The sequence below is a fragment of the Plectropomus leopardus genome, chromosome 10 (assembly GCF_026936395.1).
Source record: "Plectropomus leopardus strain MGB_pleo_1.0 chromosome 10, ASM2693639v1, whole genome shotgun sequence".
NCBI lineage: Eukaryota > Metazoa > Chordata > Actinopteri > Perciformes > Serranidae > Plectropomus > Plectropomus leopardus.
This window is the reverse complement of record NC_142185.1, coordinates 15222061-15246268: the sequence shown is the minus strand read 5'-3', so window position 1 is coordinate 15246268 and position 24208 is coordinate 15222061. Positions and strand designations below refer to the sequence as shown.

The window sequence follows — 24208 nt, the reverse complement described above, 5'->3', positions numbered from 1 at the left end:
TTTAAGACATTTTGAGGATCTGCAGGAACCCTGTTGTCTTGTAATCTGATTAGAAAACAGTAGCCCAGTCTCACTTTTTGTTCTTTTTATTGTCATTAATTATTGTAATTGGTGTCATATCAACAAGAGAAAAACTGCGTACATCTACTTGACCTTTTAAATACATTTACAGTTGCTGTAGGGTGGAGCAGGAGGTGGGGAGGGGGGCACACGGAGATGGGGTATGCAGAAAAAACACAGAAGCAAACAAACAGTCGCGGGTGAGGGAAGTAATTAGGCAGGAGGCAGGATATACCACAAATGGTGTCTGAAAAAGAAACTAGATCACCCAAACACTTTTTTTCCTAACAGATGTAACAGGATCCGAGTTCTCTCGGTTGGTTTATTTTTCATCATGAATTGTCTTTTTAATGGATTTTTCAAAATATTTTTTTTAAATATTATTTCCACCTTCTTCTCTCACATATTGCAACAAAACATCCAGATACGGTAGCATACGTCGTTAAAACGGCATGGGATCTGCACCAAAAACGCACACGCACAGACAGATTTCTGGTTAGCTGCATCTTCTGCTAAATCTTAGTGTCATCCTCTGTGGTTCAGACAAAAGACAGTCCTGACAAGTGCAGCATAAGCCTGTGTTAGTGGAGGAACGTCTGTACTGTTCATTCACGTGAGCTCAACATCTGCAGCTGTAAAGATGAGATACTTTTAGCTGTAGATCTGAACAAGCTCTGGGGTTTAATACTGTTCTGATGTATAAACAGGCGTCTACATTGAACTACTGAGCGGTACAAGTGTATGATGCTCTTCAACAGGACTGAGATGCATTCCTTAGCAACACCAAATCAGCTGTCTGACATTGTCACCAAGCATTACACTGTAAACAACTAATAACTACAAAACATGAACTTGTTTAATCTTTATTCAATAATTGAGGAAATAACTTACTAAAATCCTGTTTTTTTTTAGATTACAAAATAGCCTCTTTTAATATTAGAATCAATACATGCTTGTCATAACATGACCTAGTTCTTGCAGTAATGCAATTTTACAGGTATATTTTATAGCCATATTGTCACTTCCTTTTAAAATGTTTTCAGGACATGTAGATGGCAAAGACCTTGTATTTTTATGTTTCTATATATATTTGTTAAATATATTATATATTGGATGACAAGAATGACTTGCACTAACGATGCTTGGTTTGTTAGGGGGTTTGGCGTCCATGCACGTTTTTACTGAGCAAGAACAACACGTGCTGCACGGTGTGCTGGCCACATTACTTCTTATTTAATGTAGAAAAAAAAGGCTGTGGCTTCTTCATAACACTGATCCAGGACCAGTTAAGCCATCACCTGGTCCCCCACTTTGTATATGCCACTTAATCTACGACCAGTGCTCAGATTGAACTATTCTATGCAACATCATTCAAAGAGAGAGAGAGAGAGGCCAACAAAATGAATCAGAAATAGCACATATCTGGGAAATAAAGAAGATCAAAGTACAGTAGCTCCTAATTCGAGTCTCTAGAGTTGAGTGATGGATCTTGAAGATGTATAGAGGCTGTGGTTTAGTTGAGGTTGGCCATGGGGTGGCAGGAGTGGGCAGAAAAGTTTGAAAGGATCAGGGCGAGGATGTCCACGGTGCAGAGCAGATATCCAGAGTGTTCACAAACCCTGCTTGGCCAAAGCTGCAGTGACATCCTCAGCCAGGGTTGCTAATTGCGGGGACTCTAGCAAGTTGAGACTGCCGGAGGATGATAGGTGGCTGTCCCGGTGGCGTTGGGGAGACACCAAGCCGGACAGGCCCGGTGACTGGACAACAATCTCGGCTCCGTGGTCCACTCGTGCCTTGGCGTGATCGCGAAACATCAGCCTGTGGGTCTCAATCTAACAGAGGCGGGTGGTGTGACGTGAAATGTGGAAGGGGAGGAAGACATACATAATTTTCATATTGTCCAGTCTGTTTTCTAGGCTGTAGTCAGAGGCTGTTACTCTTAATTCTGTGTTGACTTCAGACCTTGAGCCTGCACACTAGATGAACTTGAGAGTATGGATTGCCTCTACATTATTTGATGATAGCACCGTATACTATACCTACATACTGCCACCGTCATAGGCAGATAAAGGAATACAAGTTTTTGGAAGATTGGCTTGTTGGAAACCCCTCTTTATTTAAATGATGTTGATATTTATCGTTCCTTATTACAACATTACAAACTTTACCCTGCAGTTTTTCAGACTGCGCACATATCTTTTAACATTACAATATTCCAGGGTTCAGCGTTCATGTTTTTCTTCTTTTTTTTTTTGCCTGGTTTGGGAAGTAGGTCAGAAATCTCCTTGCCTTAAGTCCACTTTTACTTGAGTCCATACAAATTATTTTACTTACTAGCTGTTAAAAAATAGAAACAAAGACTTTTTTTACCAACCACCTCTTGCACCAACCAGCGTAACTCCTGGAAATTCAAATACTTGCTTGCGCTTCAGCTCATAAACTAAAGCTTTACCTGCAGCCATAGAGATGAGAAGGAAGCGAGATGGCTCACTTCTTAGGTACTTGCATCCTAGGCTCTGAAAAAATGATGTTTGTTATTCTTTTTTTTTTACCACTTTACAGCCACGGTGTGGCATTTTACTCGCCCCAGGCATTGAGGCAATCCTTTTGGTGAGCCTTGATGATTTTTCTACATATATGCATGATTTTATGGCTAAAATCTCTTCACTTTACAGGTAAACTGACAAATTAAGACATCTAAAAAGCCTGTTCACCATGATGTTTATAGGAAACAACACTCAAAAAAGAAGGATATAGCAGGAGTTTATATCTAAATTGGCTGATAAGACAACGTCTCAAAAACTTGTTTTCCTTTAAATGATGGATTGGGGGCATGGAGCTGAGACTCACCGTGACACGGCTTCCACCAGGAGTGTGGTGAGCGTTTTCCAGGGAACCCACCTTGGCTTGGGCTTTGTCTTTGAAGTCCAACTTCACAGTCTCTATACGCACGTTACCACCCCCTGGGAGAGAAGGAAAGGAAGTGTAAAAACTACAAAGAGAACTGACATCAGATATTGACGCAGGTTCACAGTGGTAGCAACTGACAAAAGGTGAAAGAAAAGTCGAGATGGTTGGAAAGTTTGCTTGTACAAAACCCCAGTCTGATGGAAGAGATTTCATTGGGAAAGTGTAACGGAGCATGCATGCTCCAGTTTAAACAGAAATAAGTTAACAAAGGTTGTGAAATGGACAAACAGAAAAGGACCAGCAGATGGAGCTGCAGGATCTGAAGCAGTCACCACAACACCAACCGGGAGGGGACACGTCATTAACACTTTGCACAAAGCTTTGGTTCTTTCCCAGTTTGTGATTTGAATGAAAAATCCAAACTGGATGTATAACTCTCTGCAGGTTTGACCCAACACTGTTCATCAACACTTCATCAGTATCCTGCTCCACACACACACATTCACGTTAGAAACAGAACACAAGGAGGCCGCCAGGAATCACAACACCTCCCACATCGTAGACAGATACATCGAGCTGTCAATCCAAATGTAGTTCACTGTATGCTTCAACAGATCACAGCTTCATCGGGCTGGAATGTTATTTATGGAGGTAAATATAAACTGATTACATTTATTATTTAAATTGGATTAGATTGCACTTTGTTGCAAAGTTCATGGAGTGCTATCACAGGTAAACAAGTTTGGCCCCATTTATATCTGTATACATTATTGGAAGAGAATGCCATAGTCATTTACGTTTTCAATTTAAACAAAAAAAAATCACATTCACAGAGGGAAAACTGGCTTTAAGATAGCAGGAAAAGGCTATGTTTCATGGCTTTATACTTGCTGGTCTGATTTGTTTCTTACATTCTGTTACAAAGCTGATCCAATCACATTTGAATCACAATGCCCTCTCTATCCTTGTGCCTTGCATTCTTGCAGATTTTTCCTTATTCAAACATGATAACAAGATTTATTACACGGCTTTGTTCAATATATTGTTTAATTTTAGCATTCTAAATTCCTTTATTTCTGAGTAGCAGACCATTGCTATGGATGCAGTTCTGATCAAAGACTCTGATTTATCATTTTTAAATCCATCCAATTATTTTAAGATCAACATTTCTTGTCACATTAATAATTTTCTTTCTAGGAACCCATCAGCTATCGGTCTAAGCCTCTTGTGGCAACAGCCAATATCAGGTGTGAAATAGCCAAGACTTCCTCTTGCGTTTGCTTGTCATTTCAGATAATCCCAGATTATCTGCATATTATGCAGATAAATTTAACAAAAAAAGCTAATATAAAGCACAGATTGCATGTTTATTCTAGGTGCAAACAGCGTCCGTGACTAAGATATAATACAATACTACAAGACATAATGCGATTCAGTGCTGCGAGTTCCTAAACCTTGCAGGTCATAGTTCACAGTGGATTTCCTATTGTGCACCTCGCCAAGGATTCCCAGCTCCTCACAAAAGAAGACAGTGTTTCTCTATGCACACTCACAGTCAGACTTTAGAGCTGCCCAGTAAAACCCCAGTATAAACTGAACAGCTCGTGAAAGAGAAGCATATTCTTCAAATCAATTTAAACTGTGCTTAAAAATGCTGGAAATCCTCCATATAAAGTAATATTTTAACGTTAGAGATCGTCAACATCCTGGTGATGTGCGTGCTTCCCTAACCAATAATAGACTGCTGTCAGTCGAAGTGTTAACCCCTCAGTTCCCCCTGAACAAGTACAGGCTGACCGTTACCTGGCCGATGATGGATGTTGTCTAGAGAGCCACACTTGGAGGTCACATGGCTCAAGTCAATCTTCTTGTTCTGTATCATCACCTGGAAGAAGCAAAATCAAGAAGAGACAAGGTCAGAGCTGACATTTCACAACAGGGTCAAAAACTCTAACTGACCTCAAATAAGGATCCAAATAGTATCTCCCCTTTTCTGAATTATAGAGCATGATGTAGTGTATCTGATTTGCACCTAACTGCAGCTGCTGTCTGAGGAAAATGATTGGGTATCAACTGAGAATTAAAGGCTGCAGTTTTCCACATTCCAACATGGCGATATCTAATTGCATGTAATTATTATAAAACAAGAGCACAAAAGCATGAAGAGCAGAATACCAGTGACTGTAACAGTCCTCGTGTTTTGCTATGCAGAGAACTGCTGGTGTCTGTAAAACCAACCAAACCAAGATTGAATACAAGCTGCGTGATGTAACTGAGCTAAAAATGTTGTGGCACATTCAGAAAACCTGTCAGACACACACCAGAACAGTGAGGAAGACAGTAAAGTAGGAATGCACAAAGTGGCCACAGGCAGAGAGGAGATAAGGATATGCATTTATTTGACACACCCTGGGGATCTGAAGAGAAAACCACGGAGAGATATGTGAGGAGTGAACCGATGAGACAGCAAACGGAGCGGAGCTGTAAAGCTTTAGACACTGCACAATGAGCGAGAAGAGATACAGCACGTCCTGAGATGAATCACACGCCTGTGGTCAGCAATCACTTTATCAAGTCACCGATTTAGCTGGTATATCTTTTGTAACCAATGATTTGGCATTCATTTTGGTCTGCTTTCTTGCAGAGCCTGAGAGGAAAAAAAGTAAGACGACGATGAACAGCGCAGGTCGTGAGTTCACGTTACAATCCACAACACTATGAGCACAAACACACTATGTACCATTGCCTGTTCATCTACTGGGAGCCCCTCACACATGCATACATGGTTTAGAGACAGAGATGAGCTGTGGTTTGTGTCAGCGTGGCTGCAGGTTGGCTTGTCTCTCCAGCTATCATATCTCCATTAAATTTGTTAACTGCACTGTTCGAGTCCTTTTTATTCCCATGATCATGTTCACATTATTACAGAGAACACACTGCATCCGATGGTTCTTCTTTTGCATGATCTAGAAAAACATAGAGTTTTTAATACAGGCTGACAGAACTGGAGAGGTTCACTCGCAAGCATATTTAACAACAAATAAAGGCCTAAATTATAAAATATTAAAATTTGCCTTAGCTACACATTGTAATTTTGCACCTTGTCAGTTCTAATAAGTGGAAGCTACAGCCTACATACCCATTAGCAGTCTAGCATGATATCCAAATCCAGGTTTTTTGAGTTATTCGAAAGAGAACTAACGAAGCATAAATGTCTAGTCTGAAATCAACTTGACCTGAATAAATAAAAATGCATCTATACAAACAACCTAAGTTTTCTTCATTAACTTATAACCTTTATTCAGATCTATCAGATTTATGTTAACTGTGTTAAAGGCCAACTGCTCATTTAGGGTCTTTTTATGTAAACCAAAAGACAAATCAGTAAAAGTTTACATTATGGCTCCATCTGCTAGCAAAAACATGCTACCAGTGTTACATGTCTGCTTTATTTGAATTCATGATTCAGTACATAGTAACTGTCATGTTTTCTGTGCATAGTGATACACGAGTTAAAATCACAATGACTGTAACCACTGTTGGTTGTAATTATAGGCATTTTTTTTGTTGCAATGAAATCACGAGAGTAAGTCAAAATTGCAAAAATATCTGCCACTGATTCAGAGGTTATTATTGCTACTAGATCATTCAGGACGGGTATCTATTTGCGATGGGGTGGGGGTGGGGGTGGGGGAGCGCAGTAACAACCAAGTGTCGACAAATTAGTCTAACTGATGGACTGGTCACACCTCTATGAAGTTAAACAAACACAGTTTTATTAACAGCCATGACTTTGCTGTGTCACACCATTAGATTGTTCATCTCAGTCTCAGAGAAACCTTTATTGCAATTAATGTAATGTAATACCACTAGCATCACTTTTTTTAATGTCTTGGAAGGTAGATGATACATGCCTTTGTTGCCCCAGTAACCCAGAGTAACCAGATACAATTTAAAAGAGGTTTGATGAGAAGAGATTATTCTGGGGGAGGTGATGTAAAGTCAAGAAAGACATTTTAATTATCTTATTATCATGAACTTGCTGAACCGTGCTTTGCTAATAAGCATTACTCTGTGCTTCATGTTCAGACCCCTTTAGGGACTTGCTACTCACAGTAAATCTAGCTAAATCCACATATATAGATTTGAGGGTACATTTTTTGTATTTGCAATTGTTTAGCTGTGTACTTCAGATTTGTGGTAAATGTTATTTTGTTGTACTATTTGTATTTTATACAGACTTTGAACTTCACTCTCAGATACTTTTGTTGTTTACACACTAAAGAACACAGAGATCATTTCTATTTAGTTTTTTTTGGCAAACTGTTAAGTTTATGCCAACATATAAACTTATGTTGTATGTTCTTGAAATTAATATTAAAATAATTTCAGCACTTTGTCATATCATACGGAATATAATTATCGCAAAATACTATGAAATCTACTAGGGATGTACAAAAGTATCGGCACATTATTGGTAACAGCAGATATTAATGAAATATCAACCAACATGCTGATTTATGCCAATATTACAAAAACATTGGCAAAGTGAACATGTACAAGAGATTGACCCTAAGTTAAAGTATTTTTCTTATTTTGCACAATGGATGAATATTACACACATTAAAAAACACTGTATTTCATGTCTCCATCTGCTGGTGGGCCATTACGATAAATGCATACATAACATGATGTAAATTCCACTACAGAAGAGACTTGATGATCGCTAACATTGGGTGGTTAAAAAAAGTGTCTCTATTGATATCGGTAGCGGTTATTGGCCAAATGAGCTGTATCAGCATATTGAATATTGGCAAAAAATCCAATGTTGTGCATCCCTAAAATATAGTGATATTATTTAAGGGTCATTTTGCCTACCCCTAATATTATCGAAAGCAGAAAGCTGCTACAGTCCTGAATGTCATCAGATGCTACAGGAGGAGACTTTCAGCCTTTAGTATCAAAATTCATCGCAGGACACAAACCACTTTGGGGAAATGTCATGTTGTTCAGGAGCAGTCAGGTGAAAAGCAGCACTGCTGCCTTCATGAGTGAGTGACTTAACTATAAACTGTAAAGCATGGTGGGGGAGGAAAATGAAACATTGAAAAACACAACACAACAGAGAAATGACACTGACATGAACACTGAGACAATGGACTTGCGGCACAAGACTCACGTTTCCACCTCCTGCCGAGTAGCCCCGCCTGTCCAAGGACCCACACCTAGACTGAACATGGCTATAGTCCAGCTTAACACTGGGGATCAGAACCTGCAGGGGCGGAGGTGAGGAATGAGGTGGGAGAAGGCTTGGGCTTTCCGGCATGGCACTACATTTTAAATCATCTGTTTAAATTCTTGTCCTAGACATCTGAGACTATTTGACAGGAATGTGGGCAGTAGTATTTGACCTCCTGATCTGTACAAACAACATTGGGTAGACACAATGACTCAAAGTTAACAGACAAGAGAGATTCATCTCACTGCCCAGCTTGAGCTTTGACTCGTCTGGTGACTCCTCAAGAGGATCATCTTTACTCTCTGCCCACTTCAAGAAATCAACTTTATATCCTTTACAACAATAACTTCCCTGCAACGAACGGTGCTTTTCAGTTGGAGCCAAAACTGGTAAGTTTCAGCCACAGGGGATTTATAGGTGGTACTATCAATGGCGTGGGTGATCATGAAACTTCAATATATGGCTGCACTTTGTTTGTCTTTAAACACACTTTGAGCCCATTAAAAAAATGCCAAACCTCAAGAAAATCTTCACATCACACTGTGTCACGAGAAACAACAGCTCCACATGAACATACATGAATAAGTTGCCACAATTCCCTTAATGGTTTTGCATTTACCACGTTCACACTCAAGTGGATGCAAAATAAAAGCGGTGAATAAGACCAATCGCTAAGGGTGTGAGGATGATAAATGTGTGTGCTGTGAAGGTAAAGGGCTGTTTAGAACTGCAAGGAGAGAAAGCAGGAGTGAGATGCAGACACAGCAGAGGTGGTACAGAGCATAACAAAAACCATAAATACATTTTACCCAGCAGCTCAGAAAAAGCAATGGGAACAACAACGGGTATGAAAAGGACTTGCATGTATACATACTTAGCGCATTTTGAGGAAAAAGCACTAGAGTTCTAAAGGAGAGGGGAGGAAAGACCATGAAGAGATAAACTTAAAGACCAACACTACTCTAAAATAATCTGATGTACTGAAATACCAAGTATAAGAATATACTGTATAAAACCAGAAGTATGGAGAGTACAGACATTACCTTAAATATGTAAGCATTTACGATCAGTGGTGGAACATAACTAAGTATATTTATTCAAGTACTGTAATTCAGGTAAATGTACTTTACAAGAGAATTTTTCTTTTCATTTCGCTTGATATTTTTACTCCACTACTTTTTAGAGGGAAATGTTGTACTTTTTACTTTGATATATTTATCTGGAAGCTTTAGTTAGTAGTTACTTAACAAATTCAGATTTTTCACATGAAAGAGAAAAGTGTATATAAGTATATAAAATAGGTGTTTGTTATAAATTAAACTAGCTTATACTAAGTACTGTTGAAGTGATTAGTCAATTATTCAATTAGTTGTCTGACCAAAAAATTAATTGGCAAATATTTTGGTAAACATTTTTACCAAGTTTTCTGGGTGTCTTTTTCTAAATTGGGTACTTGGGCATCTATTTAAACAAATATTTGAGTCATTTTCTTTTCTTTCTTTTTTTTGAACAATTTTACATTTTTTGGGTGTTCCTTTTTAAAAAAAAAAAAATGTATGTTGGCAGTATTTTAATAAACATTTAAGTCATTTTTCTATGAGTATTTTTGAGTTCATTTGGGGTGTAATTTTTAAATAAACAGTTTTTAATTTTTGAGGTGTTTTTAAAAAATATTTTTTCAGAACAGGGTACTACTTTTCATTCCTGAAGTACAAAATCCTGATTATACTTACTTACTTAAGTAACATTTTCAATGCAGGACTTTTACATTAACAGAGTGTTTTCAATGTGTGGTATTAGTACTTCTGAAGTAAAGGAAAAAATACTTCCTCCTACCTTTATTTATGGCAAAGTGAACTAGACATATTTCTGACAAACTAGAAGTTGAAGTTTCAATTCTGAATAAGGAACAGGAAAAGAGTTTGTTGGTGGTTTAGCATGTTGAGCATGCATTCATTTCCCAATAAGCACATTATCTGCTGTTATTACCTTCCCTTGAGTGAGCCACATAGTGACACATTTTCTAATAAGTGAGCCCATCTGGTCTTAAGTAAGAGGATAAATACAGAGAATCAACCATTACTGACATTAAGCAGTCCACTCAACCAATAAAGGACTGCCATAGAGATTGCCCTCAGTTTAAGCTGATAAAAGCAGAGGTGGGTCCAAATCAGTGTCTTCCAAGTCACAAGTCAGTATCAAGTCTTTGCATTTAGGCTCCCTTCGATGGGAAGTCGAGCCACAGCTGTTAGATGAGGCTGGTGGCATATAAAGTGACTCTCTCAATGACATTTGAGCCTGGCAGACATTTGTCAGCATATGGTTTTGGTCATCTGGCTGTCTGTAACCATGAGGTCACTTCGGTGACAGACAGATGGGTTATTTAGGGTTTTATGACACAGTAATAAAATCAGAAATGGGCAGACCAGTTGCTGGTTTTTTTTTTTTTTTTTTGGGTGGTCATGTGAATGTCAGCAGGGTAACACTTAGCAGAACAACCTAACTATATCTCTTCTGACTCCTCACTTGTTTGAAACCCAGAATACTATTTTTTGCCCTCCAAGATGTGAGTTAGACTCGCTCCATTTAAATGCAACAGGCTGCAGAATTGTTTTATACATCAGTCCATCTTGCTGATCTTAATATGTAATCAATAAAATGTGATAATAATTTGTGATTAATAAAATGTGATATGTGTAACTGTCATGACTGTTTGACGTGTTTTGTACATCTAGTGTCAAAAGTCGAACTCTATGCTCAACCTGTTTGTGCATTTCTTGAACTAAACTTCTGACAGATGCACACTGAATTCAAATTTAAAGTAGGGCTGTCAGTATTAACGTGTTGATTGCAATGCGGTTAAGGTCCGTACAAAACTTTTTTTTTTTAATCATGTTAATCGCTGGCTGATATTCCCGTCTTCAAGAGGCTGTACCGGGCTGAGTTTTAAAGCTAGAGTGATGGATACTGGTATCATATAAAACTAGAAGCTCTGAGGAATCCAGTGGTACCAACCATGTCATGCCAGCTTCTGGGTGCTAAATAAAGGTCCAAAGCTAAAATTTCGCAGTATAAAAACAGCATGGTCATTTTACAGCGGTCCCTTGATCTCTAACCTCAAGATATCTGAATGAAAATGGGTTCTATGGAAACCCATGAGTCTCCCGTTTATAGACATGTCCACTTTTATGCTAGTCCCATGCAGTTTTTTTTGCTGTAATTTGATTCCTCATCAAGACAGCCTGGTAAGAATTTCACAACCTCGTCAATATGAGCTTCCGTTTGAAAATAAAATTGTATGGTAATTGTTAGCTAAGCTAAGTGACTTTGGTTAAACACAAACAAAGTATTTATAATGAATTACATAAAAGGTTATAAGGTTCAGGGGTGACACTCAAACAGCGATGGAAAAAAGGAGTGCAAACTAAGGTACTATAATACTAGACCATCAAGCTAGTTATATATAGGTTTGCACACCACCACAAAAAGCAACTTGTTGCACATCACTTAATTGGACTTGGAGTAAAAGAAAAAATCTATGATCGGAACAAACTGGATCAAAATTATCTTCACACTTTTCCTCCATCTAAGGATCGAGAGGAGGGAAAGCAACTCGTCACAAGAGAAGAGTACATACATTGCCTCCTCGAGGAGAGTGCTTCAGATTATCCTTGGAGCTGCATTTTGTCAGTGCATGACTGAAGTCCAGCTTCCTGTTTAAAATATGACTCTATGGAGAAACACAGAGACAGTTTGGGCCTCTTACTTTACACTGAAGATGGGAATGAATACTAATCACAACACCACTGGAAAGGGAGTCTACAGAGTGTACTGAGGTACAATGTATCACACAATGTTTCATGTGAATAAAAGCCTGATTTGAGTTTTGATAGAAATTTTAAAAGATGTCCTGAAAAGGAAAAAAACCCTTTACATTAGTTGGGGTACACTGTGTCTTTTAATGTTGTCCTGTTTACAATAAGAGTTTCTTCAAAGTCAAATTTTCTCACCAACTTTAGTGCCCCGTGAGTCAGTGAAACAGACAATCTGTCATTGAACTTATTATGATGTTCCCATCATGGTTAAGTTAATAAATGGGCCAGAAACTTGGTGTAGTCCTTTAACGATGACCTAGGTGGAAAACTACTGAGCCTGGAGTGTGGCACTCAAATAAATGTAAACTTTTTATTAGTTCAAATGTTATCATTCAGTTAAAAAAGGTATTTAATTTAAAAAAATATTTCAAGGCATTTGATACATTTTTAATTGCAATGATGCATTCACAAACTCAAAGTCTGAAAATATAAAAAAGTGACATACCTTTATATAACATTATTGACTTTACTAATGGGTTGGTCTATCATATTCCGTTTGACAATTTGTTTCCGGGCTTAACACTTTCTATTAAATGAGCGCTTTATTTAAAGTATTATGAAACAAAAGATAAAGCATCTTTAGTTCCTTTACTGTTACATATTTTCTAGTGACAGAATATTTGAGAAGTATACAGTTAGTATAAGAGGAACGTAAATAAAGTCTTTCCATTTAATTGGACCGCAAAATTGGGTGAGCTTACAGTTTGGAGCAATACAAAGGTACAATGAAGTCCACTACTGAGTGGACTCCACACACACAGGGAGTGATGATTGAATTAGACCTCAGCAACATTGTTTTGGAAATTTAAAAAAAAAAGGTTGTGCCCACTGATATCCAAACACACATCTCTTTCTGTCTCTCACCATACTGCTTTGTTAACTACTACACCCACAAACTGTGGAGAGCAGTGTTATATGATTGGTGTGACAAGCTAGTGGCCCGAAGTCTCATTTGATTGGATGAACTTTTGTGTGCGCCCCGAGTGCAGAATGAGTCATCAAGCACTTAAAATCATTTTACAGAAAGAGAAAAGAAAAAAATAATTAGATTTTTTCACATGTATTTGACATAACAGTTAAATGATCAACTAACACAGAGGCACAGGAACAAAACTAGGAAAATGTATTTTTCATTTTTCAAAATAGGGACTCTAAAGATCGACCCCTCTGAATTTAAAGATGTGGCACCTAAAAAAGTTTAACCTGCACATGACTCCTTCCTACAACAGCTGTCCAAATCGCTCCTGCTGCTTCTCTGCAGGTTGGACGTCATTAATAATTTAAAATTCAAATATCAATTAATTGTGTAAAAGAAAGAAGTTAACTGAATTATTAATTAGTAAATTAAATGATTTTACTTTGACTTTATTAATGCCTCATTAAAATGCAAATTGAATCAATCAAGAACAGTCTCTCAAATGTATTAACTGTATTAATTGATTAAAATTAAACACTGTAAAGGTTTTCAGTTATTTCAGTGGCACACTCTTATCCAGGCTCTATAAAACACATGGTGCCATAATGAACAGTGCTGAGGTGTACCAGCAGGTCTTGGGTCCAGGTCACACTGTGTCCCGTTGACAGGCACAGAGTAACGGAGATGAGGCGCAGCACTGACTTCCAGATCCAAGAGGCCCTGTGTTTGCCCTCTGTTGGCATATTTTGGTCCTTGTGCCTCTACGAGGGGAATCGTTAGACAGGTCAGTGCGGAGCAGAGGCCTGACATGGGCTAAGGGAGGCTCACTACGGCTGCTTGGAAATTAGAAAAAGCTGCTAAGAACCACTAAAGATCAGGAGAGGATTATATTGCTGTTATGTGATAACTGTTGTTTGCTTTTTATGGGTTGCTAAAATGTTGACGGTCCACTATGGCAGGAGAGGGTTCAAGCATCTTGTAACTAATAAAGGCCAATCAGCACCCACCAGAATACCGAGAACCTGAATTAAACATGAGTGCATCTCTTGGTTATGACATTGCGGAAATGGGATCTTACTGCATGAAGATAGCAGATGGATAGTTTAGGAATATTTCGGTCACAGGGGGGAAAACGAGGCAGGCAAGTTGGTTGGGAAGAGGACCCTAGTAGAACTAGCTTATTTATTTCAAATTATTTATTTTTCGTTGTATTTTAGATGCATAATCAGACATTTTTATGTTTGTATATATGTTGGGTATTGTATTGCAGGTATGTATTGAATATTATATATGATATATGTGTAGTGTACAATGCATGCATGTATGTTATATACAACATATGTATACATTATATATTATATATAATAATATACTAATATACAAAAGACAACCAGTCAATATAATTAAGATAAACATGTAAGTAATACATTTGTATTTTAATAACGATTCATTTATAAGCAATGAACTTATATTTTTGATTAAATTGTATATTTAAAAAAAAGGATTCATATCATTGATAAGGATATTATGTCAATAATGACTTTATATTTTTGTGTGACGAAGACAAAAGGTAATACACATATTAAGAAAAGTTTAGATAAATGAATGTAAGTATAGGTTTAGATCAATAAGGAAGCTGGTTAGTTATAAATCAGTGACTTATGGAGAAGGGGTAGGTTTTAATAAGTTTCTTCTTCTCACCTCCTTTTGAATATGAAAACAAATTTATCAAATGTTAGACACTTCTTCTGCTTTATGCTTCAAATTGTCTCTAAATAATATTTATTCTGTCTGTATGATCATTTCTCTTACATGTTCGAAATAAGTTTCCACATTAAGTCAAATGTTCTGTGTGTGCAGAAAGTTAAGGATGACCTTCAGAGGTGGCTTTTTAATTCACATTTCACTACACACACTTTTTTGTTGTATTTCAATTTGTGATTTACAAATTACATTAAGTCATTATTTATCCCTCTCTGATGTGCTTTTGTTAAATCCACATATGAGACACAAATAGCAGCATTTAGTTTTGTCTAGTCACCTCTTTCTGAATCTCATAAAACATTCATACATATGCTTTAAAACACCTCAAGCCATCTTATGAATGGACTATAGAGTCATTGCCCTGAGACGCAGTGCAGTTTTAACTTTGTGTCAGACAGCTTGTGGCCAAAGAGAAGCAGGGCGAATCAGGACAATCGTTGTGCCCAGACAGTCACCCCTGTGTTTACACAAAAGCTGCCATCACTGTTTTGTGTCTGGCAGGAGACACCTACTGCCACCCAGGGGTGACACACACACATGCACTGTAGGACTGTGGGTAAAGACATTGATGTCTATACAGGGTTGGGATAACTGTGCAAACTTTCAGCTGAGGTTATGACATAAGAAGTCATTTCATAAGTTGCTTTGTGTATCTAATCAGGAGCTAACCTTCAACAAACATAGGGCCCAAATTCTCCCCGAAAGCATTGGCTAACCGTTTTCACACACGACTACATCTCACATGTCCTCTAATGTGGCACTTGCTGGTAAACCCTGGTCTTCCTATGCTGTCAAGGCAACCTCTCATGCATGCTCACTTTGCATCTTGTGACAACTTCTGGCTGCATGACACTCCAAAAAAACAAATCACCCACAGTAAAAGCAAAGAATAAAAGTTCCTTGAGGGGAGCCGTCACCCCCTCTACACTGTAAATCTGACTGGTAGAGTTTACTTTAAAAACATAGGAAACGGATTGTCTTGAAAATTTCAGTAATTAGAACTATTTGTCTCAATCCATGTTTCCTTATCTTATCTTACCTAACTTACCTGGCTAATTGAGTTAAGTTGCCTTAACATTTAGTTGTATTTACTTAATTTTGTGAAGTGGTTGCAACTTACACATGACAAGATTAATTAAATCCATCTTTCTAAGTGTTGGCAACTTCAGTACACCAAGTTTACTGTGCTATACATCTTTACTCTAATGGTTGCAAACTATTTGTATTCTGTAACATGTTAACAAAATAGAAATCACAGATCTAACTTAATCTTTGGCTAATCCTCTTTGTGAGGATCAAGTTAAATAAGACTAACTTGGTTTACTGAAGTTGCTAACACTTTGAAAGAACAAGGTAACTCCACTTGTCATTTTTAAGTGGTAGCAACTTCACAAAATTAAGTAAATACCGCTAAATTTTGAGGTAGCTTAACAATTCGGTACTAAGTTAACACATTTTATGATTAATAGCTATATTTACTTTCCTTTATCAAGGCAATCGGTTTCCAGTATTCTTTTAAGTTAGATCAAATTGTCAGATTTTACTGTGCACAGCCTGACGCTTTTTTTTTTTAAACTCTCAAGATACCTCCCTTCCAAAAGACATTGCATATGGACAATACTGCCAGCCTTAACATAGCACAGTCACTGATAAGGACCCAGCATGCATGCTTGCACTCATAAACACACATGCAAACATGCGCAGAAACTCCACTCAGGCCATTTTTCCTGCAGATGACAGGCAGGCGTTTGGAAAATGATCCCTCCCTATTTTGTGCTTGGCTGCACAGAGAACTTGCAAGTCATAAAGATGTCAGCCAAACGCTTAGACTCCTAATCAGGTCATCAGTGGAGGCTTGTAAGAGCTGATGGCTACAGACACACTGCTGTTTTCCTCACTATTCTTCCGGTTGCAGCGCTGACTTTGTGTTTCAGACTGGAACACCGTATTTGTCAGACTGTAGGGTATCAACTCCCAAACACCCTGCTACTGCAGATTCTGTGCAGCAAGAAAAAAACACGATTTGAAATGCAGATTTATGTAAGCTGAAGTGCTGTCCTCCCTTCACACAGCTGAGGGAAAAACTTAAGGGAAGATTACCACTCACAGCTCCGACGCTCCGTGAGATGTCAAAGGCAGGTCACTTTCTGTTTATTGAAATTTGGGGCCGTAGAATTGTAAAATTTAGGGGTAAGTCACAAGTACATATCTGACTTCAAAGAGGTCTCATTATTACTTGAGATCTTGTCAACATAAAAATAATGGTACAATCATTATAAAGAAAAAAAAAAGGAAATCTCCCCTTTAGCTTTAATCCTACGCATTATTGATCCAGGTATAGCAACACAGCAAGAGTGTTTATCTGAATGATGTTAAAACTGCAGTTTTTCTAGCATTGCAGGACAGATAAAGTCTATATCAACCTTGAAACAACAGAACCATGACATACTATATCTGCCTGGGGTTAACGTAATCTTAAACAACTGCTTACTTTTCATAGCCAGAGTAATATGGACAGCTCTCTACAATCCGTCTTGCCATTTGACAAATCTGAGTCTGATATTTAATCATCTTTTAGTCCTGCTTTGGTTCACAAGTTACTGCAACACACTTGGCTCTCTTAATTTCTACCCCAGCTCTAAATATGTGTGAACTGGGGTTGGGCGATTGGACAAATATATTGGCAATAGGCAACTGGCTGAGTACATCGCTGGTTGTTGTTGTTAATTGTTTGGGGTTTTTTTTTGTTTTGTTTTTTTTTAATTCTTTCATTTTATTTTACAAATTCAGTTGTCTCCCTTAGCAGAATGAGTGAGACATGCTGCTCAACAAGCAGAGAGAGACAGCAGGAAAACAGTGTAAAGTCAGCATATTTTACAGATTTTAAAATTAACTCTGTGAATTTAGGGTTTATTTTGACCTAACAAGACTTGGTGATTGCTGGAACATTGGAAACAAGATGGTTTTGGTTATTATATTTATTATTTTGAGGGTGTGCTTTAAGGGTGTACACAAACACAAACACAAACACAAACACACACACACACACACACACACACACACACACACACACACACACACACACACACACACACACACACCATCACCTGCATGAATATACTGGCAATCTTCAGTTGCTGGGTTGACAATGGCCAATTGAAAAATTTTTACATATCGCCCAACCCGAGTGTGAACTCAGTTATTATTCAGCTTCCAACAGTTTTATAACTGAGCACTTGTCTGAGTCAACTATAATGACTGGTGAATCCAAACAATAAACTTAAAGTGGCTTTCTAAGCCCTGGGGAAACAGTATTTTCTCTGTTGCGCCAGCATTTTATGCACAGTGGGTTTTGAAAATAATGTGGAAAATTCAATTTTTTTACCTACTTACTCTCAGTTCTAATCAATGCAAATTCTGTTGAATAAATGGTTTGCAAAATTTAAATTTCATCTTTCACAACAAACCATTCTTTTGAAATTCATCGTCTTTTTGCACTGGTGAGTCAGCATGATTGAATGACTAAGAGGTTGCTAAGACACTAAAAAAAGACAATGAGTGTGGAGAGGTAGGAGAGAGGGGGCATGGGAGATACATATATCAAGGAAGAAGAAAAAGCTGGAAGATGTTAGACAAAAACACATTTTACAATACAATTCATACCAGGACATTAACCGCTGGACTTGGTGCAAACCAATGATAAATCGTTTACTAATTTTTCCTTACGTATAGGAGCATGACCATGTTGTTGCCTGACTCCATTTCTTGTTCTGGTACTTAACCCTTTGGGGATGCTTCAAGGTTCAAGGATAGGATCTAGGGTATAGTCTGGTAGGTAATCACAAAGTTTCTTTGTATGCAGATGATGTCTACATCTTATATAGACAGAAAGGGGACTGATATAGTTTTTTTCTCTTTGTTAAATGTACTAACAAAAAGGCTTCTTGACAACAATCATCTCTGAGATCAGAAGTAAAACAGAGACAGGTAGGGAAAACAAAAACACACAAAACCATTAGAAATAGGAGAGCAACAGTGAAGACATGAATGAAAGAGACAAGTAGTAAGACAGAAGCTACAGGTTTTTGGGGGAAAGTGAGGGAGAAGAGCATCACCTGTCCTCCTTTGGGCTGATACTTGATATTCTCTGTGGAGCCAATCTTGGACTTGATGTTCTTGAAGTCAGGCAGTGGCTGGTTGATGATGCGGAGCTGCTTGGGTGTAGTTGCAGGTGACTTGGGTGGGGTGCGGACCACGGCCACCTTCCTCTCCTGGGAAATCAGGCTAAGGGAGCGTGGGGTTCCAGGGGTTCTTGACGACGATGAGTAACTGGGAGGGGTTCCTGGGGTGATGGCTGTGGAGCCAGGGGTGCGGGGGGTAGAGTGGCCACTGCGAGCTGAACGGGACCTCACTGTTTCGGTAGCTGGTGGGGAGCAATATAAGGATGAAAGCGAAGAGGCGCCGTATTATAAATAACATACTTTTTTAACTGTCAGAAAGATATGTAGTGCAGCACTGCCATGGTCACTATATGTCTGTGGGGCTGAAAGCGGATAGGGTTGTTGGTTAGTTTGAAAGAGTCATTCATCATTAGATGCTGAGATTTAAGTTTTTAAAAGTCATTTTTCAGACCACCAGATATACAGTATTTCATTACACTAGGCAGGTTTCCATTAACTCTCGAATTGCGCAAATTGAAATTGCAAACATAAAATATGCCTAATGAAAAGAGGTCAAGTTTGAAAAACTCCTATTTGTCACAAAAAAAATGTTATGCTCGCATGAGGTGGTATTTCAGGCAAGTCTAACAAGCCATGTTTTGCAAAACTGCAATGGAAACACTTTTTTCACTTTTATAAGTCACATGATGTTATGGCTATGTGCTTGTCGCTGGGAACTGGCTCCCTCTAACATGAAGCAGCAGGTGTTACAAGAGGTGTTATTGCATCAGATAATCCTTTAAAAGTTGAGTGGATCATCTGGAAGTTTTGAATCCACAATTTCTCTCTGAAATCGTGGACTATCACTTCCAAGAAACCCCTTATATGTGGCCACTCCCATGTAAGGGACTTTACAATATCGCTTGCATAACATGCCTATGCCGCCTTCGACTGGAAATAATAACAGCTAGTGCGGTGAAGACGATAGGAATAAACCTGCTGATGTTTTGAACATCCATCGCCAGTCTTTTTGGAATGTTATTGCGAGAGAGGAAGTCACATAACATTGTGAGAGAAAAGTTGCATAACATCACTCAGTGGAAATGCAGTCATCTCGCAATTGTGTTTCATCGACATTTCAAAAGTAATCGGTAATGGAAACCTGAAACAAAGACTTGGAATAGTCTAACAGGACAATTACAATATAGTCCTATTAAAATCTTGTATCCTTATACATGGGGTTACTGGTCAATTAAGTTAAATTTGTATTATTTAATATAATCAAATACAGGCACCATATTGACAGAATTATGAAGAATTCCATCTACCTGTCATGCTAGGGGCTCGTCCTGTCCTGTGCTCTGCCCTCATCTCTGGACGAAACGCTACAGGAGGCAAAAGAGGAAAAGATTTACATTTAGTACAGGGGGTGATGAGGGGAGAAGAAAAAGAAAAAAGGTAGCACAAGGCTTTCTGGATGTCCATTTCCAAATTCAACACCTGAATCTGTGCTGAAGGCAAGCTTTAAATAGAACATCTAAAACACGTAGACATACTGCTACTACTACTACTAGTAGATACCTACATACAATAATAAAAAAAATACATAAAACTCCATGTGCCAGATGCTCAGAGTAGCCTGAGCAAACAAAACTATGTGTACGTGCAAAGACAGAAATGTGCATACGGATTGTTTTCATCAGATTTATAAAGCCACATATATGCCTAATTCTGTTTGATGGTTTCTGTTACTGTGGAGCTGGTTGCACATTCATGAGCCTCATTTCCACTACCGCAGTTAGCTATAAATGGATGAAGTAACGCCCTTAAATATCTGTTTGCATATCAACCCGCTCCACCACTCATTAGCCTTGTCAATTAGAAAAACACAAAGAAATTGCAATTTCACTGACAATCTCACATCGCCACGGTTTTTCACCAGCACTACAACAGCTGTCATTGCACATGGCTGTGGCTTTTTTTTAGCGCCCGAACCACTAATTCATCACGCTTCTGCAATTCTTCAGCATGGCAAAATCTCAATCATCATTGTTAATAAAGTTCAGACTGATTCATTATTGAACTGACTTTACAAAGAGCTTCACAGTTACAGACAAAATAAACAATCATGAACAGGGAGACGATAGCTCTACGTTAATAAAAATGAATTATGTAATTCATCACAAATAAATTTTAATATTAAGTTCATTAATGTGCCTTTGATTTACAATATACAGAAGCCTCTCTTATCTACGATAACACAATGAGTAAACAAAGTTAGCTTTTTTTCAATTTCAATTCAATCTCTTTATCAAAACACCCACAGCTGTCTCAGCTAAAATGGCTTGTATGTCTGGTCTGAAGTAAGTGTGAGGTGCACACATTCTCACTGCAGATTCTTCCTTAATAAATACAAGTTTATGTGTGAGAAAAGGCATACGCGTGGTTTTGTGTGAGTACACACTGTTCATATATTTGACGACAGGAATGTGTTAGCTTTTCAGAAAGCTAGATAAATGAAACCCACTGAATTACAGAAGCTATATGAGCAGAAAATAGCAAGCAAACAGGGCAAGGTTAATAATCTCTTTGGTCAAATTCAAAAACTCAATAATCAGTTATCAGCATTGGTTCAGTATTTACTCTCATATTGGTAGAATCAATTTGTTGTTTCTCATACTGAAGGCTGATAGAGCTTGATATTGGTTAATCAAATACCGACTAAAAGCTGGTACTTTGTGAATTAAGTTGATTAGAGGGGCTGCAGCCTACATGTGGGTCTGCGAGGAGCCGTGGAACCGGAGCTGGTGATGGAAGTGGAGCTCTCTTCATGGTCATGGTATGGGCGGCGACTCAGAATGGGGGCGTGCCGCGGCACAGAGGACCTCTTTTCAGGGCTCCATGACCCACCGTCCTGTTGGGAAACAAACATCAGAGACAAGTAGTAGCTCTTTAGGCCAGTGAGACTGTGGTTTATTTTAATACAAGGTGAAACAGGTTTAGGTTGACTACACTGAAAAACAAGTCATATTTATATAAACTATAATACAAATGTTTTGATGTTCTTTGGGGAACTCCTGCAGCTACAGTGCTGCTCCACCATTTACCTACCTTGGCTTTGAGTCTCTGTAATACTGGAGAGCCTTGAGGCTCTGCTGAGGACGGGCGAGGTCTATCTAATGAGGCAGCCACTCTGGACATGGAGGTGGGGATCTTTGTTAGTGGTAAACGATGGGCATGGCACTGAGATGGTACAACGATGAGGCCCGGTGGATGAGTAGCATGGCACCAAAATACAGGACACAGGGTGACAAAAGAGTGTTGAAAATAACAGTGCTTTAACGTGCATTACCATAGCACAAGATGTCATGCATCCTTTCTAGGATGAGATATTAGCATCAGATCTTGTGGATATAACATTTAATGATCACAGCAGCCACTCATGCAGGTTCACTGTGAGCATGTCAGTAAATAAAGTTTAAATTGATGACATCAAAATGCCAAACAAAAACCAAGTGTTATATGTAAGGATATTGTTCACCATGCATGTTACACTGCTAGACTGCATGGCAACAGATGTACTAGAAGGATGTAAATAGGACGTGAAAATCAAAAGTGAAGAAAAATGTGGGCTCAGAGTGACAGAACACACTTACAGTATACTGTGATGACATGACATTTAAGAAATGCAGAAACGGTGTTATTTTAGACACAACAACTGTCATTACCATGGCGGAGGAGTAAAATGGAGTCACGACCACAGCCGCTGGAGAAATGTCACAGGGTGATTCGACACCCACTCAGTAAAAAAGAAATAAATAAAATTCTCTAAATGGATCTGCCTCATCTACTTGTGCAAAAACCCATTAAACACTGCAACAATAGAAAACATTTTTCAAAAAACAAAAGCAAGCAACATAAATATTTTTTCACAAAATGCAAAAAGAAAATGAACAGTGGTGTTTATACGGAAATTAAATGCACTGTTATTCATGCAGGGATTAGGGCTCAGATAGACAGAGGGGAGAAAGCGCTGCCTTAAACGGTATGTAATGTGTTTATCTGAAAAGATGATTAGGTTGCTCGGGAAGTCACAAGAGAAAATATGTAACAGCTTTTAAATAAGTCTTAATTCTTATGATAATTATTCTGCCTAATTAATGTGGTGTTTGTTGTTTCAATGTCTGTGCTAAAGATGCACGAGGCAACTTGTGTATTAGTTTCATATTAGTAGCAAGAGGTAAAGATTCAAAATCTGTTTTGTTTTTTTATGCATTAATTGAATACTGTAATACAGTGTCTGTAAACTATGCACAGCATGCTCACGTTTACAAACCACTTGCTCTAAAACTTTAGATCAAAGGAGAACAAAAAGACGGACGAGTGATCTAATGCTGGAGAGTCCAGGTTGCAGGAGACGTGGAATCAGTTTTTGTTCAGGAGAAAGTTGTGGTTTCTTGCCTCAGTGGCAGTTTGTCCTGATTGACGTTCATCTGACTGCTCTGCTGCAACCCTACTTGGTGATTCAGGCTGTGTGCCAGTAAAGCTTCGTTATGGTATTTCTCTGAGTGGTTTTGGAGCCAGAGGTCATGCCATTGTTGGGTTGATGGAGTGTACTCACGGATGCTCTGTCGCGAGACTGTCTGGCAACAGTGAGAGGCTGACGACTGTCTGGTAGCGCCTCTGAGAGAGAGGGACAGAAACAGAATTACAGTAATATTAGAGCACAAAGACAGAAAATGTGTAATGACCTTCACACGCTGAGGGGGGAGAAGTGAGAACTTTTTAAACGTCCTACTTTGAAGGATTATCATCACAATTGTATCTCTGTGAGCATAATTAATTCTAAGAAGAAGTCAAATCAAAAACACAACATTGTATTCCCAAACCTGGCATGGCGAGCTATATGACAAATCGAATGATCTGTGGGAGCGGGTTGCTGCCCTCTTGAGAGCTCTGTTCTGCAAAGATTTGGCAAGATATCACACAGAATGGGGGATTTTACATTACGTAAGGCAACCCTGGAAAATAATCTAATTGGGGCAATGCAGCAGTATACTGAGCTTTCATCATCAGTGACACAGAATTCTGTCCGTCAGGGGAAAATGAAGTGCAAACTGCCTCTGGGACGGACTCTTTATAGTATCACGTCCATAATACAAAACCATGGATTACTAGTTGCCTGGCAACCATAGGATGAAAAGAGTCTGAGTGGGTACGTAATTCTTAAAAAGACCAGTGAGGATGGGAACAGAGAACTTGCACATTATTATCAGACAACTTT

The 24208-nt window shown here is 38.5% G+C and overlaps 1 protein-coding gene across 7 annotated transcripts in view; it reads right to left on the bottom strand.

Moving 5' to 3' along the window:
- Window positions 1–70: 70 nt before the first annotated feature.
- map2 (microtubule-associated protein 2) overlaps window positions 71–24208 on the bottom strand; it is a 109897-nt gene continuing 85759 nt past the window's right edge. For 4 of the 7 annotated variants that reach the window (XM_088083115.1, XM_088083117.1, XM_088083120.1 and 1 more), the window contains 11 exons: window positions 23546–23607; window positions 22036–22167; window positions 21697–21838; window positions 20253–20309; window positions 18880–19187; window positions 13627–13761; window positions 11847–11939; window positions 8150–8242; window positions 4774–4855; window positions 2911–3023; window positions 71–1892 (listed from right to left, as the gene is read on the bottom strand). In XM_088083115.1, coding sequence (XP_087939241.1) covers window positions 1671–1892; window positions 2911–3023; window positions 4774–4855; window positions 8150–8242; window positions 11847–11939; window positions 13627–13761; window positions 18880–19187; window positions 20253–20309; window positions 21697–21838; window positions 22036–22167; window positions 23546–23607 — 1439 coding nt within the window. In that variant the 3' untranslated portion in view covers window positions 71–1670. The remainder of the gene's footprint in view (window positions 1893–2910; window positions 3024–4773; window positions 4856–8149; window positions 8243–11846; window positions 11940–13626; window positions 13762–18879; window positions 19188–20252; window positions 20310–21696; window positions 21839–22035; window positions 22168–23545; window positions 23608–24208) is intronic. The other 3 variants (XM_088083116.1, XM_088083118.1, XM_088083119.1) reach the window with 3 other exon arrangements.